Source organism: Aptenodytes forsteri, unplaced genomic scaffold (genome assembly GCF_000699145.1).
Source record: "Aptenodytes forsteri isolate BGI_AS27 unplaced genomic scaffold, ASM69914v1 Scaffold94, whole genome shotgun sequence".
In the NCBI taxonomy this organism is placed as follows: domain Eukaryota; kingdom Metazoa; phylum Chordata; class Aves; order Sphenisciformes; family Spheniscidae; genus Aptenodytes; species Aptenodytes forsteri.
Genome location: NW_008795017.1, coordinates 4,931,190 through 4,950,628, shown reverse-complemented (window position 1 = coordinate 4,950,628; position 19,439 = coordinate 4,931,190). Strand labels below are relative to the sequence as shown.

Below are 19,439 nucleotides of genomic sequence, written 5' to 3'. Positions count from 1 at the left end.
GGCCGCGCAGCCCCGCGCCTCAGTGCGAGCTCCGGCAGCGCCCAGCAGGGGAGGGCAGCGGCAGCGCTCCGCAGGCTTCCCGTCCGTCCGCTGGAACCGCTCGCTCCGCCCGCCCTCCAGCATGAAAGCCTTCAGCCCGGTGCGGTCCGTCAGGAAAAACGGCCTCTCGGAGCACAACCTGGGCATCTCCCGGAGCAAAACCCCCGTGGATGACCCCATGAGCCTGCTGTACAACATGAATGACTGCTACTCCAAGCTGAAAGAGCTGGTGCCCAGCATCCCGCAGAACAAGAAAGTGAGCAAGATGGAAATCCTGCAGCACGTTATCGACTACATCCTGGACCTGCAGATCGCCTTGGACTCGCACCCCAGCATCGTCAGCCTCCACCACCAGAGACCCGGGCAAAACCCTTCCTCCAGAACTCCTCTGACCACCCTAAACACAGACATCAGCATCCTCTCGCTACAGGTAAATGCCCTCCCCCGAGCCCCCCGGCTCTCCGCTGACCGGGATAGGGGCGTTGAAGTCGGCGTTAGAAGCGTCTTTAAGGCGGAGCGCGGTGGTCGCTGAGGGGCCAGTGCTAGACGATACGGCCGCCTCTCCCCGCTGGCGGGGGCTGTAGCCAGACGTGCCACGGGCGAAGCGCTTCGTGATCCAGGACGGTTTTCTCCTGCTTCCCCCAGTGCTCGGGCACCTCACCCTTACCCTTGTGTTGTTTTCTCCTCGCAGGCGTCCGAGTTCCCCTCAGAGCTCATGTCAAGCGACAGCAAAGCACTTTGTGGCTGAATCAAACGGTGAGTGCAGTGCATCTTATTTCTAAACTTCAGGTAAAAAGTGCCTCCCTGGGGAGTGAGGCGTGATGGTTATTTCTAAAAATCGGTCCTAAAAGTTCATGAGGAGATGCCTTTATAATCAGTAAGAAATTAGACTAGTTAGAGTCTTGCAGTCCAAAGTGTATTTTGTTGCTGAGGTTCATTAAGCAGCACAGGCTGCTCTGATACTACTCGTTGCTTAATGCAAATTCTCTCGCTATCTGTACTTGGAGTCTTAACTTCCTGGGCCAAAGTGACTGATTAAGTTGAGAATCTTGGCACAATTCCTTAAATTCTGTGATGTGGGATTGTCTGTGCTATCAGTTAAATAAGTGACTGCTTTTAATCAAGTAATTGCTGTAAGAGGCAGACTGGCGCCTCTGAGCGTTGCATTTACAGAGATCTAAATAGAGATTGGACTGAGAATCCTCTTTCTACCCTTTCCCTTGAGTGTATGTTATTTTAATGTTCAATTTGTGCTCTTGAGAGCGAGTGTGTGAGCGTGTATGTGTTGCATCTGGACGCCAGGGTTTGCCCAATCTCTGAGTGTTTGGTTAAATGTTCAAACTGTGGCTTCCTCTCTGGCGCCAGTCTGTCCGGATCTCTGCCCTGTTAGCATTCTCCTAAATATGCCTCTTTTCAATCTCTTGCAGGTGTTCCACTGACGAGATTTTTTTTTTTTGCACAAGAAAACGTCTACAGGATTTTTTTTGAGGTGCTGAATTTATTTTTCAGCTGTATCTGGAGGGGAAAATCCACATCTAACTAAAAGGACCTTTTAAAATTAATAAAGAAGAAAAAAATCAAGATTGATCTTTATCCCCACCCCATTCTTCAACTTGGACTGAACCTAGTTATTTATGAAGAGACTCTTAAATACCCTTTCCCTAGTTGGAAGGCTTCCTTTATATACTATTCCCAACGTGGGGAGCGAAACAAAAATCTCACAAGGAGTTGCCCATTTTAAAGCAGACTTTGCCTTTTTTTTCCAAAGGTGGAGCGTGAGTACCAGAAGGATCCAGTGTTCAGTTTTTTAGGAAAGTCTGTGGTCAGAAATTACCTTTTTGACACAAACCTAGGACTGAATGCTGTGTATATATTTATATATAAATATATATATATGAGTGAAACCTTGTGAACTCTTTAATTAGAGTTTTCTTGTATAGTGGCAGAAATTTACATTTCTGCAAAAAGTGTAATGATGTACTTAATCATGCTAAACTTTTTATAAAAGTTTAGTTGTAAACTTAACCCTTTTTATACAAAATAAATCAAGTGTGTTTATTGAACTGATTGCTTGCTTTATTCTTTGGGGACCAACTGTTTGCTGGCTTTAGTTTGTGGTTTTTGTTTTTTTTTTTAAATACTTATACATTGTTATGACTTTACCAAGTAAAAATTCAAATATGTAGAGAATATAAAGAATAAAATTACCTGAAGTGAATAATAATTCTTGTAACTTGGAAAATCTTATTTGAGTGTATATTCCAAACTTCTAAGTGATCCACTTGTAAACAGCGTGAAAGGAACTAGAAAAGGAATTTATTACAGAGGGGATGCTATTGACAAAGTGTTTGGAAACATACAAAAGCAGTTAATCCTGAGACATTCCCATGGAGCATTGCTTCTCTCTTTTTATTTTTTTCCTCCCACCCCTATGGATGATTCAGTTCTCAGTAGTAATGGCCCAGATCTGTTAATTTGTGTTTAGAATAATCACTCAGAATTAAGGGTTGTGGGTGGTTATTAGTCCCCCAACTATTAAATTTATGTAAAAAGGCTTTGAATGTGAGAGTTGGTGATGCATTAAATTGGGATCTAGAATGATGAAGTGACTGTTGCCTTTCCACACTGGAATTTTCATGCTTCCATGCAATATTTCAATGAAATGGGGTTTCTAATCAGTTGCAGCAGCTTCTCCGTATGACTAAGATACTGAGAATTGAGCTAAATCGCTGTTGTGTTACTGATTAAACTTTGGCTGCTCCTAAAGGGACTCTTTCTCCATAAGAATTAAATTAAGTTTGAAATCGGAGTCTAAATTCCTGAAAGCCAGTAACAGTTTATTTTTTCTTTCTCTTTGCCCTCAGAAGCTATGCACTATCCCTTACTTACTCAAGGGACACTTACTTACCCTATGAATCCACTGTAACGATCACTGTTCGTTAGATCTGTTTAGTTGTCATAAGACAGTGGATGTGGGAACTGTGCCTTATCAGATGACATTCTAATTTAAGCTCACTTATAAACTTGCCTGAAATGGGAAGTTAAGTTTTAAGTCCTACATATGAATTGAAGAGAATCACTTGCAATAGGAATGAAGGAAACTTCACTTGATGCTTCGGGCAAGTGCAGCTCTGGTAGGCACTACACTTCGGGCCTGAGGGAGCATGTTTAGGGTTTCTGTGCTCTGGGGACTCTTAGAGTGAAAGACAGGAGCCTCACCTGGGGCCAGTAACACTTTCACCATCCAACAGGTGGGTGGGTGGTGCTCTGGGGCAGCAGGAGCTGCCTTTCCTTGCCCTTGACACCAAATCCATTCACGTAGGCTGGAAGAAAGCCAGCTCTGATCTCTTAATACAGAAGCTGCCCTGCCCAAGCAGAAGCGCACCCTCTCAGAGGATCAATGCAATCAGAAGACAAGAAGGGTTAGCAAAAGCTGGGACGGGGAGGGGGGACACACACGGGATAGAGCCGATCTACTGCTTCTCACCATGCCCCCCCAGCCCAGCAGAGATTAAGGAAATCTCTCCATGCAGCACACACACTGGCTGTTCCTCCTGTGGCCAAACCTCGCTACTGTCCCAACACCCAGAGTGCACTGTTTGTTCCAACTTTGTGCAATGAACGTTTAACCCTGACAGCCCAGTAATAAAATAGTTCATCGCTGCAAATCAGCATGCCTCAGTCCCTAAAATACTCCTCTCCGTGTGTATTTTACCTAACTCTGAACGGTAGCAGATTTGGAGTTTTAATCACGGTATTGAGCTCTTCGTCCTTTCAAACCAGTAACAATCTAACGTAACCGCCACCCACTTTCTCCCTCAAAACTAATTTTTCACCCTATTGTTCATTTTAGGGCAAGACCACAGTAAGCATCACTTTAAACCCACAGTTCAGTTTATGAAATTAAAGAGCTGCAACAGTCAGATCACTGTAATTATTTTAAGATTAACCCCTTTAGAAACTAAGGCATTTGTACTTCGATATTTTTAAGCTACACACTTGCAGAATGAAACCAATTTCCTTATCATACATAGCCAAAAGAGAAATTCACAATTTACAAGGCGTGGGGAGCTGAGCACGAAAACAAACAAACATGTTTTTAAAAATGTAAATTAAGAAAGGAAAAAATTTTTCCTCTTTCAGGATTAACTAATTCATGGTCTCAGCAATGCATTCCTATGATCAGAACTAGGGGCTTAAGCTAGGTGCTCTACTTAGAGATCTACTCTTTGGTTTTGTTCTTAAGATTTCTGCCGTTCAAAGATAAACAGCAAGGTCAAAGCTGAATGCCCAAAGCCTTAACATTAATTCTTGACGTTTCCTTGATGTGGGATTTCTTTATTCTATAGCATTATCGTTGTCTTTCCAGAATACATTAGAAAAATTTGTGAAATTTTCACCACTTTCCCTGGCCCATTTACTCTGTCTCTGAACACAGTTGTTGCCAACAGTCCCGTTAACTGACTAGCTGAACACAGTAGATCGAGAGGACCCATACTCGACTGCACGACAGCAGAATAGTTTTGGCAACAATTGTATTTAAACACTGTAAAATCTTTTTAAGGAGGCCATGCATGAAAGTTGCAAATGCACCTATAGACACTTCCCCACGGGGGCAGGCGGCGGGGGAAGGATCCAACAAGAGATTGAAGAGGACTCTCTTCTCTAGAAGAGAGGTTTCCAAACCTGGCTTTGCTTGCATGTTGCCCTCAACAAACACAAGGACCAGCCCAAGCCACGAACGTGCACCGAAACGTCTCATCTGGATTTTCAGGGCACATCTTTGTATTACAAAGCACGTAACGCACTGCTGGTGATATGTATTACAGCAGTTCAGAAATCCTCTGTCTCTCACACACGGGCGGTAGAAGTCCCTCCAGTCTATCACCAGGTAAGGGAAACGCAGAGAGCAGACCTCTGGGTTTTGTTTACTCTCTCCTGGGAAAACACCATTGTGTCTATTGCACCGAAAATATTCATAAGCCACTTAAAGAACCAGCGCCAGTATTTCGACAAAAGTATTACCGAGAACGCCGACTGCGAGCTAAGACGGCACGCACCCCGCGCTGCCGCCTCCTCTCCGGGCCGGCCCCCCGCGGCGGGGCCGGGGCAGCGCGGGGCGGGTGGGTGGAGGGCCACTGCCACCCTCTGGTCCGGGCGGAGAAGGCAGGGCCGCGGCTCAGGCGCACCGCTCTCGGCTGCCGCACGCAAAGGAGAGGCGCCTCTGAAAGGGTAAACCGCTCGGTTCTTCCCGTTTTACGAGTAACAAGCAGAGCACGGGTCTTCCATGGATTATTTAAAATCACATTTTATAGCCGCGTCTGGGAAATGATGTTTTATATTCAGCTCTGCTAGCTGGGAATTTCATGCCTAAGAAGTAAAGTGGTTCGTAAAAATCTGAAGAAAAAGTTGCATTAAAATAATAAACACTTCGCTTGTACTGCGATGGGAAAAGCACCATTTGATTAGCACTGGTTCATATTTGACTCTGCAAAGTAAAACACGTTCTCTAAACAATCTTGTATGCGTTAAGGATTCTCCTATACAACAGTTTGCAGTCTGGATCGATTCACACCATGTGGAAAAGATACAAAATAATTTACTAATGAGAATTACCGTATTTGTGAGCAAGCATCTCTTCCTGTTTACCACTGTCCTTGCTTACTTACACGCAACAAGAAATGATTTACACAGCTTTTACTAGAAGCTGTAAGGTACAGGGATAACAGAATGCAACTGTTGCGTGACAAAAGATTGTGTAAACTACATAAACGCTCGTATTGAATTTTGCTCAGAAAAAGGTTTTCAGAAATGTACTCTTTAAAACTACTGTTTTGCAAAAGGATCAGTATTTTCTGATTCTGCAGATAAATGAAAGTGTTTGATCTTTGAAATCCAATTTGTTTTATCCACATTACCATTTTCCTCTCTAGAACAGCCATCTAAGTTACCATAATTCTAAAGTGTAAGAGCCAAATGCAAACACTATTTCAATAAAACAAAGCTTATATTGCACAGTGATAAGTCACCGATTGTGTGAACCTCTTGCTAAAGTAAATCAAAGGAGGAAACAAAAGAGGAAACAAAACCAAATGCAACTACTTTTGGAGTCAATCATAGTAACTGAGAGGAATTCATATTTCAGTTGGTTGCTTGCCTTGAAAAAACATTAAAAATGAGGGGACACGGGGCAAAGACTGTAAATAGGGGCAAACTGAGAAAAATGAATTGTATGGAAAATGCTGCAGTGGGCTTACTGCTGCTAGCTGCCCTAGAAGACAGCCCTTTACTTGCTGTCTATCCTCACGAGAATGTGATCAATGAATAGATAATACAACATTATATGAAGTTACAGGACCTATCTGGATTTGAAACAATTAAACTAAGAATGTTACTTGCCAAAAAGAGTATGTTGTTATCATTTCCAGCAAATATCCCCACAAATTACACCAAGTCTGTGGCGAACAGTTTTATGAACAGATCAGGTATTTCTATTTAAAACTAAGAGCTTGAGCCAGCTCTTAAGTTTTACTACTGATGGCAGAACTTCAAAAGCTCACACAAAGCTCTTTTTTAATTTTTTTTTTTTTTTTTTTTTTTTTTTTTTTTTTTTTTTTTTTTTTTTTTTTTTTTTTTTTTTTTTTTTTTTTTTTTTTTTTTTTTTTTTTTTTTTTTTTTTTTTTTTTTTTTTTTTTTTTTTTTTTTTTTTTTTTTTTTTTTTTTTTTTTTTTTTTTTTTTTTTTTTTTTTTTTTTTTTTTTTTTTTTTTTTTTTTTTTTTTTTTTTTTTTTTTTTTTTTTTTTTTTTTTTTTTTTTTTTTTTTTTTTTTTTTTTTTTTTTTTTTTTTTTTTTTTTAAGCAGAACTGGACTGTAAATCTGCTGAATTTCTTTTCATTTGGAAGAGAACAAATTATTTTGATACTTACCATCTTGCATTTGACCAGACACAGGACCAGCAGTATTGCCTCACTGAAGCCCACCTCGTGCAGCCCTCTCGCTGACAGCTGCCGTAGCCGATGCCTAGGGAAGAGCGTTAAGACCGGTGTTAGGTGATACTTCCTCCATGTACTCTCAGCATCTCGGGTTTTCTGAGAACAGCCTTCCTGATATTTTTGGCATGTAGATTTACTTTGTTGTACTGTTTGTCAATACAGAACGTGAATATTCTACCTGAGTTATACCTATCATCTTTTTTTTTCTCATCCTAAGAAGGGGGAGAGAGAGGGCAGAAGAAAAGGGGACGACAGACATTTAATGTAAGACTAAGTATCTCCCGCGTATTAGACTGGGCAAGATCAAAGCAGCATATCTTGCCTTAAAAAAGCAATGAGGTTGAAGTTGGAGTTGTGTTTTCAGTCTCATGCAAGTTTCTTTCACCTGGACTAGAGAGCCCAGCCTCCTGCCCAGACTGACCGTCTCACTCAAGCAGAAAGTTTCTTACGCCCCACAGAACTGAGTTGGTTTAGCTACGTCTGATACAAGCACCCCAGGGAAATGCAATGTCCTAGACAACCACTGGAAGTGTCCTTCAGCCATATTTTCTGTAAACCTCACGCTCATCCACAAGCTCTATGTGATCTTTTAGAAATTTGTGCAGTACTTGAAGAGAAGGAATGTGATTACAGTCTACTGGAAACCAATGTAGAGAGCAGAGAACACAGGAGAGCTTGTGCTCACAACGGACACTGGTGCCGAGATTTCTGCCATGTTCAGAGCAGTAGCTTAATACCCAGCTGTAACATATTAATGCACTCTAGAAAAGACATAAACTCGTACAGCACCAGAAAGGCACAGAGACTTACCTCATTGGAAATATGAGAAAATGTTACTCATGGACATCGTTATGCAGGAGGTTAACTACAAGAGATGTGGAAGATGACAGAAGATACCTATCTTCCATTTGTTGAGGGTAGGAGAGATCTGCTCCCAGAGCAACAGTATGCAAAAAAAGACCAAGAATATAAACATGTAAATATTTTTTTAAGTTCAGATTCAGTGTCAGCGTGAGTTAATACATAGGAATAAAGTGATGGGAAGGCTATTTCAGAAAAATTGGTTAAGCTACATTTCACAACTTTTTGGAAAAGTATCTCATTTGTGCTTTTGTATTTCTGCCCATAAGTACATGAAAAAACTGTGTCACTGCTAGGGGTTTGTTTTTTTCAAGGAAAAAGTTTGTGTAAAAACATTAAGTAAACCTCCCATTAGTACTTTTCAAAAGACGTTAACAGTTAGAACGCTGAGTAAATTACATGCCAAATCTATAAACTCAGTCTAGGTCTTGTTAAAAAGCTGTTTTACTGCACATAGATGTTTCCACCCAACAGATACAAAGTAAGGTGCTTACACATGTGGACACATGCTGTTTACTAACCCTTAATGATTCCCATTTTGCTCAGATTATCCCATTGTTGCTTTTACCACACTTACAGAAAAAGCTGGAAGTGTTGGTTGGACCTCATCCTGTAAGTATTAAAACTTCACAGTGCCTATAAAATTAAATTTCTAAATTCCACTGTAAATCTGCTTCTTCAGTCATTCACAAATCTTAAGAGTTCCTTGGAAATTGAACTTTTGGACTGAATCCGTTTGATTCATGCACCTGCCTAAGGATCTTTCTATCCTTCCAATCTAAGTCTAATTTAGAAAAAAAGCCATGCTTAGAGGAAAAAAAGCTTAGTTGAAGTTTGGACCTTTTTAATAAATATATACATAAAAACTGTGTATGTTATATACACACCACATCCAACATGCAATTAGCAGTTTATTGACAGCATGACGAAAATTCTCATAATCTAAAATCTGAAACAGATTGTCACTAATATTGAATAGTATGTTATTTTTTGGCAGCTTTGAGTACTTACTATTATTTTTATTACTATTTTAGGGGGCTATGAGGTTGACAATATTGTCCAAAAAGATAGAAGAAAGGTGGATGAACAGGACTTGCCAGGGGAAAGGAAGCACTTATGGAGAGATATCCAAAGACAGAAACATATACCTGGACTATGACAGACCTGGAGGAAAGCAGATTTGTGAGTTATGAGCCTAAAAATAACTGAAATTTTTCAAATGGAAAAAGAAACTCAGAAGCCAGGCATCAGAATGAGAAAATGAAGCAGGTACTTTAAGATTTATTGGAGTTCCACCGGAAAATGTGAAGTGGCAACAAACTGTCACAAAACAATGGAAATGTGACTAAAAGTGGAAGAACGAGACGAGGGATACATGGGACAGAAAGAATGAGTGATATCAAAACACACACCCCCTGGAAGAAAATCACCACAATTCTGCCAGGGGAAGGGAAGAAAAGCAGGTTTTATGCAAAAAATCACAGGTAATGAAAAAGTGGAAAACACAATGAATGAGACAAAGAAGAACTGTCCAGGTAAGAAAGAGGCAGAATGGAAGAAAGTACTTTTACTTCCTGTAGAAAGTAAATGTAGAAAGAAGCGTAGAAAGTGAGGACAGTCACAAATTCTACAAGGGAAAAACCAGAGATATTAGAACAAAGGTATGGAAAACTTACTTGTCCTGTGAACTAAGGAAGGGGATGGACAAATTTATCCTCCAGCCTCACTGAAGAGTTTTAATGAAGAGCTAAAAAAACCCTATTCCACAGTATTTACAAATAGGAAATGCACGTTCCAGCTGGCCTTGAACCTCAATCAGAATGTAAATGATTTTTTTTTTCCATTTTGTTGATTATTCACACTGCACCCAAAGGTTAGAGAGGGAGTGGATGTGAAGATGCAGCATTTTCCCAAACCTGAAAAAGGATACATCTGTACTACAACCGGGAAGCATGACTGCAGTTTGTGAAGATGAGCCTAAGCAAGCTTTCATCCTGTTAGGTTCAGTACCAACACCAGAGAAGACTGTCTAGTACAGACTTCAATATAGGAGACAGCCATGGAAAATATACAAGGCTGTACTGACGTCTAAATCTTCGCAACCTGACTGCTCTTGATGCTTCAGACAGCTGGTTCAGTCATACTCATCTGCGTGCGCTGACCTAACACCATCAGACTACAGTACAGACATACCCAAAAGCAAATGCCAGAGGGCTTCAGTGGAGGTATACTTGGAACTATTACTTCACATAATCAATTACTGGATATCTGTCCTTATCTTTGAGGCACCGTCACATTGAAATGCAGGACCTAAAGGTAAATGTAAGGTAACTGTGTGGCAATTTGATGTAAGTCATAACAGAAAAAGGTCTCAGAAAAGAACACCTGCAAAGAGACCTTCAGATAGAGATGCCTCTTTAACTGAGTATTTCACCGAGCAGGCATTTATAGACATTCTTCAGTTTCCTGGAGAGAAAAAAAAGCTTTATAAACGTAATCAATTTCAAGTTTAAAAAGTACTATCTTAGTCTCTGAACTATTGCTGAAATGTATTTTTAGTTTTTTGATCAACTGATGGCTTCCACACATCTCTTAAGCACTTAATTACAAGTCAGGAAAGAAAGTCCATTTCATTTGATGCCTATAAAGTTGGTGGATTTAAGGTGAAATGAAAACACTTAAAAGCTACAAACACTTCTTACCTTTCCCTTCAAAGTTCTGGTGTTTAAGCAGCTCAAACAAGTAATTTATCAGCTGTTGAAGGTGACAAAACAGGGCTTCACTGATGTGGGGGAAAATAACAATCTTGTGGTTAAGACTTTGAACTGGGAGTTATGAGACATAGCTCTTAGCCCCAAATTCCCACAGAATTTGTATGTGACCTCTGCAAGTTATTTCACTCCTTCATGTTTCTATGCATCTGTAAAAATAGGAGATTTAGTTCTCTCTCTCGGGAATTCTTAGGAACCAGCATGTCCGAAATGGTATGATACTGGGCTACCTTTGTAATACTACACAATGGCAGCAACATTCTTGGGCATTAAAATTGGTCATTTATCATGTGAAATTGTACCTGCCACAAACAATTGCCAGCCATGACTTGGGTGTTAGATGGCCTAGAAGCTCTCCCACAGTAGCCACTGCTTTTAGTATTACGTTTTAAAAAGAGAGTATCAGCATCAATAGGAGAGATTCCATCGCATTAGGCCAAAGAATGGTCCTTATCCTGTTGGAAGTGTTAATGTAGATTCAAGCCTAGTTTTGCTTATGTTACTAAGTAAAAAAGAGCCCGGGAGAAAGCATAAGCACTGGGTACCCACACATTTCTATGTAAGGAAAAAGCCGTTTCTTTGGGCCTGAATGTAGATCAGGTACATGATTTTATGTAGATTGCATTTTGTTTAAACAGATAAATGTGTTAGATACACATTCTCTCTTCTTTCTTACCATCCTATAATAGCGTAAAGATGATTTAAATTTAGCAGACCCTTGAGGAGTTGAACAATATAATGTAAACAGCAAAGAGACAATTAAAGCAAGAGCCTGAATGATACTGTGACAAAGGAGAGACAGGGCACTGAAGTGCAAAATTCCTTAAGAAGTTAAAAAGCAAACAGCAAACCGTTTTACTTGGCTTCTTCCAAGATGCATACATTTAAATATCAGTGTTAATAACATTGTAACATGGAAGCAAAAACCCAACATGAAGATAGGCTGGGTGTAAGGTCACTGCAAAATACAGGAATGATACTTGTGACTGGAAGCCTGGCCATCAAGGGCATGAACAAGAAGCTGTTAATCCGATATGCAAAATATACTGGTTTGCTCCTCTGTCTGAGCTGGCAACCACTGTATCCCATAAAACTGGAATGGTCTGGGGTTTCCCCTGTTATTGTTGCCACTGCCTCTTTGCCTCCAACCAGCTTCGTGTCCCCTGGCACTTTCTATTTCACAGTATAGATTTAAAGTGTGACCTTTTGCATTTGAACTTCTATTTCTGCCCTTCTGAGGGGGAATTTTGCAACTCTTCATTGCATGTAAAAAAAAATTTCATGCATGTAAATTCATGGGTATTTACACCCAGGCTTACTCCATCAGTGAATTTCCCAGGAAAACAAATGGTTTGGCACATGCTGTTTTTCCTTTGGGAGTCCCATCGGCGGTGAAAGCAGTGACAGCTGCTGCTTGAAACAAATTTCTGTGCATTTTGCTATGTGAAACCAAAAAGTGCAAACCAGAGTGGCAGGAGGTCATCTTATGATTCTTCTCATTCACTTATATTACTCTCAAGCGCTCCCTGTGAATGAAATTCCACAGCTTCCCTAGGTAACACTGATTATTACTTTACTAGAAAGCTTCTATTTTCAGAATATTGGTTTTTTCCACCACAAATTAGAAGCTGATTATTTTGTGCTCCACTGATGGAGCTTCTTATAATCTTTCTGTAACAATATTTTACATATCAAGGAGTTATGTCCATTCAGCCTTCCTTCTTTTAAAGTCAACAAATCCAACTCTTTCAATATTACATACCTGTAAGTCATGTTTTCTAAATGTTTTTGCCGTTCTCCTCCACTTGCGTATTAAAGGTGCTCAGGTCTGGACACAGTACACCTTCAGCAGCAGGGCATACCTTTCCTGGATTGTATGACAGTCCTATTAATACACCCCTCAGAGATTTCCTTTTCTTCCCTCTACCTTCAACAGTATCACTTATCTTGTTAGCTTAGTACTGGTTTATTAGCCATGCTAAAACCCCATTGTCTTCTGCAGTATTTCAGTGGGTTATACTCCATTTTATATTTGTGCATTTGATTTCACTTTCGTAAGTGCAATACTTTATACTTGCCTTTGCTGAATGACATCATGTTAATTTACAGTCCTCTATGTATCAAGTAATTCTGTCCTTTGGGATGAGGCAGGTTCAGACATGAGTAAACTCTGAAATTCCACCAATAAGGTTGCTAATAAAAATGGACCAAACAGACCCCCATGTGACCCTACTCTGACATGAGAAAATTGATAAGCACTCCAAGTCTACCTTTTTAAGCAGTCTGCTTTCACTTCATTGCATGATTTGCTTAAGCTTTGATGATAAAAGTCTTACTTAAGTCAAACATATCACATTTGCTGTATCCATCTTCTGCAGACAGTTACTCAGCCAAAGGAGGAAATCAGAGCAATTTGATAAGGGTCATTCCTGAAAACTCCATATTGACCTTCATACTTGAAGTTTAAACACCTGATGAATAATAAAAGCTTGATGAATGAAGTTCTTGCAGATATCAAAGTAAAGATGACTTATAATTCCCCAGGCCCTCCCTTTTTCCCTTAAATATGGTTCCAGGTAGTCCTCTCCTATCTTCTAATAGCTATATCTCCATGATACAGCTGTCTCTCCTTTTCTCCAAGAAAACTGATCATGGTTTACAGATTGTTTTGACTGGATCCTTAGCTTCAACAGGAAGCAGAGCTAGGCCATACTGACTTGAGCCAGTCATTGAAAGAAAAAGAAAAACAAATACGCTTAAATTACTATCTGGACAAAAAACTGTTGGTATGCTGGACAGGTCTAAGTGTTCAGAACCTCCTGTTTCTGATCTCAGAAGTTTTCTTTTTTTATTAATTATTCATTTCTTAGTATTACACAATTCCCCTGCATAATTTAGCTTTGTAAGATAATTGGAGAGAAGAAAAATATATTCAAAGGTAACCCCCTGGCGCTGTCCTTAAACAAGCCAAACATTTATGTGGAGTCAACTTGTCTTGAAGTATTTTTCTGTTTCTGCCTGGTTTTCTTCAGAGAGCATTAAACAGAAAACCTTACAAAAGCTAAATATGAACGTATTTTGATGATGTTTTCTTTAGAGTATTTTCAAATTCAAATAATCCTAAGATATCTGGATCAAATAAATTTCAGTGCATAGCATCAATTTAGAAGATTTTAATGACTACCTTCAGTAATTTTTTTTCTGAAATCTCTTTTCTTTAGCAGTGATTTACTTTCTTAGAAGTGTTGTTCATTTACATATTTATATTGTAATTGCACATGTTCCCAGGCAGTTAAGAATCTTCAACCTTTGCACTATCCATGGCATGTGTTCACACCACATCCTCAGCTCATACTTGAGATATAGGTGCTGTGTCATCTCACTCCCAGCTCCACTACAGAATTCCAGAGTTCCCAGAAAGACTTACCCTTCAGGGTAACCTATGAACAGTTTTTTTTCTCCATTTTTAAATGTGTATTTAAACATCTCCACACATTACTCTCAGTGACCTGGAAAGGGGTATCCAAGTCCTCATACTAAGACTGATAGATCAATCTTACAAGCTTAGCGTTAACTCCTAGATACCCGTGTGATGGCATAACTCTTACTGAATGTTGGCTCAAAGTCTGTTGGCTCTGCTCTAAGCAGAGACGAGCTTGACAACTATCCACAGTGGAGACTCTCCTCAAGGGTTGCCAGAGTTCTAATGCAGTGTGCCACTATGACTGAGCAGGTTCCATCGTAGACACGGCATATATGATTATCCTGTTTAGCAGCCTTTTCAGACAGCTTTGCTCAGCTATTAACATGATCCTCACTTGATCCTGTGAAGACAAAAACACCCCTCTTAACATCCTGGTCATGGAAGGATGGCTTAGGTATGGGAGGCTAGGCTACATTCCCTAGGTTAAAACAGAATCACTTGGGAAGAAGGGAAGCTATAGGACTTCACAGACGCTTTATCCAAAAAAGTGGAAGCGGCAGAGAGCTCTAAGTGTGGATTTCACCTGCTCTCCTGAACAAAGTTATAACCTGAAAAGAAACATAATCACGAAAGGCAATGTTGTAAACTCCACTGAGGTTCTGTCCTGCAGTCCTAGTCCCGATCATTACCCAGTTTGTTTCCGTTGGTCTTCCACACTGCAAACAATTTAATTAAACCTAGGGAACCTTTGAGAAAACTGAATGAACACTGCGGTTGGTGCACCAAGATAACTTTGCCAAGTGAATGTGGAGCAAACTATGGGATGGCTGAGCTTCTTTAGCTCCAACAGAAAGTCCAAAGACTGCACCTTCATCCAAGAGAGAGAACAGACAGAAGGCTTCATAGATAACTCTCTCATAGAGCCCTTTCTGCTCTTAATAAGGATCTCTCCCATAGCACAGGAACATCAGTACTCTAACACCGACAGACATCCAGTATTCACACTGAAATAGAAAGGTTGAGTGGACTAGGATAGGTAAAGAATTTTTTATCCGATCAGAGATCAGAAAGAGATGCTATTTTGAGATTTGTTACTGACAGAGAAAAAAATTCTGGCAATGTGATGTGAGAAATCCCAGAAACGTGCATACTGAATTTCTGATCATAGACCTGGGAACATACTGAACAGGGATTAAGGTTAAGAACACCTTAGGAACAGAAAGCTCTGCTTCTTACATTAAAGACAAAAAATACATATTGAAATAAATCAGGAGATATATATATACAAGCACACAAAATCAGGACAGAGAAATTAGGATCCTGTTCTCAATCATGACGCAAGTAATCCACCTCATATATTTAAAGCACTCAGGAGAGGAATGGGCAGATGAATATGGTGCTTAACATATCAAATCCAAGGACTTCTGGACTGTGAGGAGTAGACCTTGTACCACACTACACGTTGATACACTTTGGTATTGTCAGTTGTCACTTGAACATGCCATCTCTGAATGTGAAAGAGAAATGCCCAGCACATCTTTCAGACACAAGTTTTGAGACACTGATGAGCAGAATTTCCTTCTCATCAGTCTGAGCATGTCTCCAAGAAGTGATATATTATGGTCTTGTAATGAAAATATGTAGAAAGAGACATCTTTTTGCATAAAGTGGCTGAGTTTCACTGTCATAGTCAGGTATTTCTCAACTTCTAAAAGTACGCCATCAGATTACATCGTTCACAGCTAGACCTCAAAATAGGTGCTGATAGATATAAAAAAAAAACCCAAATAAACAAACAAACCAAAAAAGCCCTAAGGTTGTTTTTCCAGGTATTACAGATGAGAACAGAGCTCATCATAGTAGGAGGATGAATGTCCAACTACTTCATCCAACTTTTCACAGCCTGAAATGAATCCTGAGGAGAAAAAACTCTGATAGGTTTCTTCTCTCCCCACCCTCCTTTGAATTCCAGGGGCTATTTATGTCTTCTGGCCCTTAAAATAAAAAAAAAAATTTGAAGAGCCATAAAGTAGCTTATAGAACCAGAGCAAATTGGTCTTAGAAGCCAGTCATTCAGGCAAAGGAGTCCTGGTCCATCTCAGAAGAGCCATCATCACTGTCAGGTCTTTGCTAAAAGACAACTAGTCCAAATAAAAGTAATTTGCATTTTTTTCTGAAAGCCCAAATATTTTCAAGTACAATAATAAAATAACAGTCCCCTTCATATACTGGAAAATAACAGAAGTGGGACTACTTTCCTGAATTTGAATTTTAAGCATAAATGCCTTCTCTTGCAAATCTAGGATGAATCACCATTGTACTTTCTGCTTGGTAGTAAAGTGTGTACTGTAAATGCAGAAAAATGAGTTCTACGGGTTCCGGTATTGCAAAGATCCTACCTAAGGTGCTTAAAGAAGTTACTGTACAGAGAGCCCTGAAAGTTGATGTGAAGACTATGGGACCAAAAAAAAAAAAAAAGATAATTATTGAACACTGTAGCCATGGACTACAAAATTGAAGACTCCAGTTCATATTAGCATATAAAAAGATCTGATGAAGCTGAGCTAGTCTGTCATCAGATGGAAGAGAGGCAGAAGGTAGCACAGATGGTGAAGACAGAGGAAATTATTCATGGTTCCTCGCCACACCTTGAAAGGAGCTACTGAAAAGATGATGTTGAAAATTAAGACCAGAAGGCATAAACCCTCCTTTATATTCCAAAGGTGTAAATATGTCCTGAAGTTAAATAGGCTTATGGTTTGAGGATTTGTCTTTTATAGAAAATGAAAAAATCAAGATTTCTTTTTATCTTTCAGCGTAAAAATACCTGAACACCAACAGTTGACTCTTGAGTCTTTAAACAAATGCAGAACCTCATAAATCCTGGCATACTAGATCAACACTCATGAACGTAAGTCTTCAAAGTTTGTCTTTCTTCAGATTACTTCAAAGTAAGACCTAAAATGTCCTGTACATTACATTATTTGCAGTGCCATTCAGACGTGCAGCATCAAGCATAACTTACAGAGGCCCATGAGGAAAATTAACCCTTCCTGAGTGCAGCCCTAAAGTTCTTCTAGAATCTTAACAGACTACTTACAAAGCAGATGAGCTGACAACTGTGCTTATCTTATGAGCAAGCATTGCCTGATTATTTATCAGAAATAGTTGTAAGGAAATCAAGAAGCAGATTTTTCCCCCACTTCATAAAGTTTGAAGGTTCTTTCCATTGGTAGATATAAACTAGTGCACTTTTTTTTGATGTGTCCCTTACTGTCCACGACAAAGGTATCAGATAAAATGTATTTTAAAACCAGTTTTGTGGACTGTGGATATGTGTATCCTGTGAATTTCCCAGGACATGAGGAAGAGGATAGAGAGAAGTGATTGTAGAACCTAGACCCTACCTAGGTTGTAAAACCTTCCTAGGGTAAAAAACCCCAAAAAAACAACAAACAAAAAAACCCATGCAAGCATAAAACACTACCACCACCACAGTAGAACAGGATTTTCTGCCATTGTTGAAGTGGGAAAAACTGCAGTGTACAGCAGTTCTGAGGTTATGAAGAAGAAGTTGAAGAGAAGGTAAGTTACACTGTCAGCAACCAAAGCCCCAACTACCAGTCAGGTGGTCAGGCAGAACTGAAACAGTTCCAAGTGTTCTACACGATGTATTCATGCACTGAACATGGTGAGTGGGGGCAAGACAGGACACAAGCATGTCCAGTAAGAACAAGGGAAAGCAAATTTACTTAGTCCCAAATGGCTGGCATGCCAAAGACATTCAAAGTTAGAATCTTAACTTTTTGCCAAAAAGGGAGAGGACCACAAACAGGCTGCAAGGTTTACAGTCGACGAGGAAACATGAAGAGGATGGAAAAAAAAATGCTGAGTGATGACAGAAAGCTAACTTAATAGTAATATTCAGTTTAGATTTCAGGACTTTGCATGGTTTAAATGAACATAAAGGGGGCCTCTGACATCAATAAAAGTCCAATTTGACTGGCAGATGAAAGCTCAGGACTTAATTCTTGACTCTCCTAGAAAATATGTATAACTCTGTATTCTACCATTGATGAGGTGGGAAAGGATTTTTCTGGTGTCCAAAATGAGGCTAGTAAAATTTTGCTGCCTCTCAAAAGTACTATGACAAATTCAGAAAGATCTGAAGGCGCCGGGATGTGTAAACAGATTCAAGAATATGTATTGCCTTTAGCCAAGCACAAACCATCACATTATTTCAGAAGAGAGAAATATTAAAAAACAAAAAAGTTAAATCTCTGCTGATTGCTTCCCTGTAGTTTAATTAGTGAGGAAAGGCAGTAAGGCATCACAGAATTTCCATTTTCGCTTTACTGTTCCCCACAGTCAATATTTTATGCCTGTGTTTTTATTTCTAGGTTCTAGGGACACATACAAACCATTCAAACTTTGTTCTTTTGTTTTCTATCATGAGAAATCCTGGACACAAGTAAAATCTTATAATGGACACTATTATTCCTCTCCTCCCCTTCTTTCATAAACAATAAACATGTACTCAAGTAATGATATACAGACACTGGTTTACTTAAAAAGATAATTCTCCAATCCAGGTTACTTCTGTAAGAAGCAATGAAGATATGTGGTATCAGTACTCAGAAAGGAGACTTGAAACACAAAAGAACCCTGTACACTGTACTATGTAATGGCAACACTAAGAATTCACATAACAAAAAGTATGCTCTGTTGCTAGAATCCCGTCTTTAAAAGAAATATACACTAACTCTCAAATACAACCTTTTGTTACACAGAACCTCACACAACCTCTCACCTATTCTTTTTTCCTCCAAAAAGCCATGTTCTTCTAAAATATTCCAAGGGGTTTTTTTTCTTCCACTTCAGAAGAAGGTGACCCTAAGATATGATAAACTAAGAGAAGGAAATCGGCCAACAGCATTTGTTTTAAAAGTTTATCCAGTGTCACTATCATAACAAAACATGCTTTGGGGAAAAAAAGAACACCTTTTAACGCTTTTTAAGGCCGAAACATTTGGTGTTGCAAGCATCATTCTTATTAAGGAACTACAATCACTTATGACTGAGAAAACATTGCTAAAAAACCTGTAGCTCTGAGTCTTTATGGAAGACGGCATAAATTTCTAGAACAAAACTTAACTAAAATACTAAGTGCATCACAGGACTTAGACCTGCAAATGAAAATACAGATGTTAGACTCAAAGCTCAATAAAAAAAGAAAACCTCCTCTGTGATTAGTCTTACGTTTTACCACAAAAGAATCATTACAGTGCCAGAAGCTGTGCTAAGCTGCAATGCACACACACCTCTATTAGAGAATTCCATATGAAGACTTTAA

General features: G+C 39.5%; 1 protein-coding gene across 1 annotated transcript; it reads left to right on the top strand.

The window, feature by feature from the left end:
- The first annotated feature begins 27 nt into the window (after window positions 1–27).
- ID2 (inhibitor of DNA binding 2, HLH protein) lies at window positions 28–2,257 on the top strand. Its single transcript, XM_009275592.1, has 3 exons — window positions 28–469; window positions 731–795; window positions 1,467–2,257. The coding sequence occupies exons 1-2, from the start codon at window positions 122–124 to the stop codon at window positions 785–787; spliced, it is 405 nt and encodes a 134-aa protein (XP_009273867.1). The 5' UTR covers window positions 28–121; the 3' UTR covers window positions 788–795; window positions 1,467–2,257.
- The last annotated feature ends 17,182 nt before the right edge of the window (window positions 2,258–19,439 follow it).

Coding starts and splice junctions, on each gene's coding strand:
- ID2 (XM_009275592.1), top strand. CDS start 122: ATGAAAGCCTTCAGCCCGGTGCGGTCCGTCAGGAAAAACGGCCTCTCG. Junction 470..730: donor TCAGCATCCTCTCGCTACAG/GTAAATGCCCTC, acceptor TTCTCCTCGCAG/GCGTCCGAGTTCCCCTCAGA.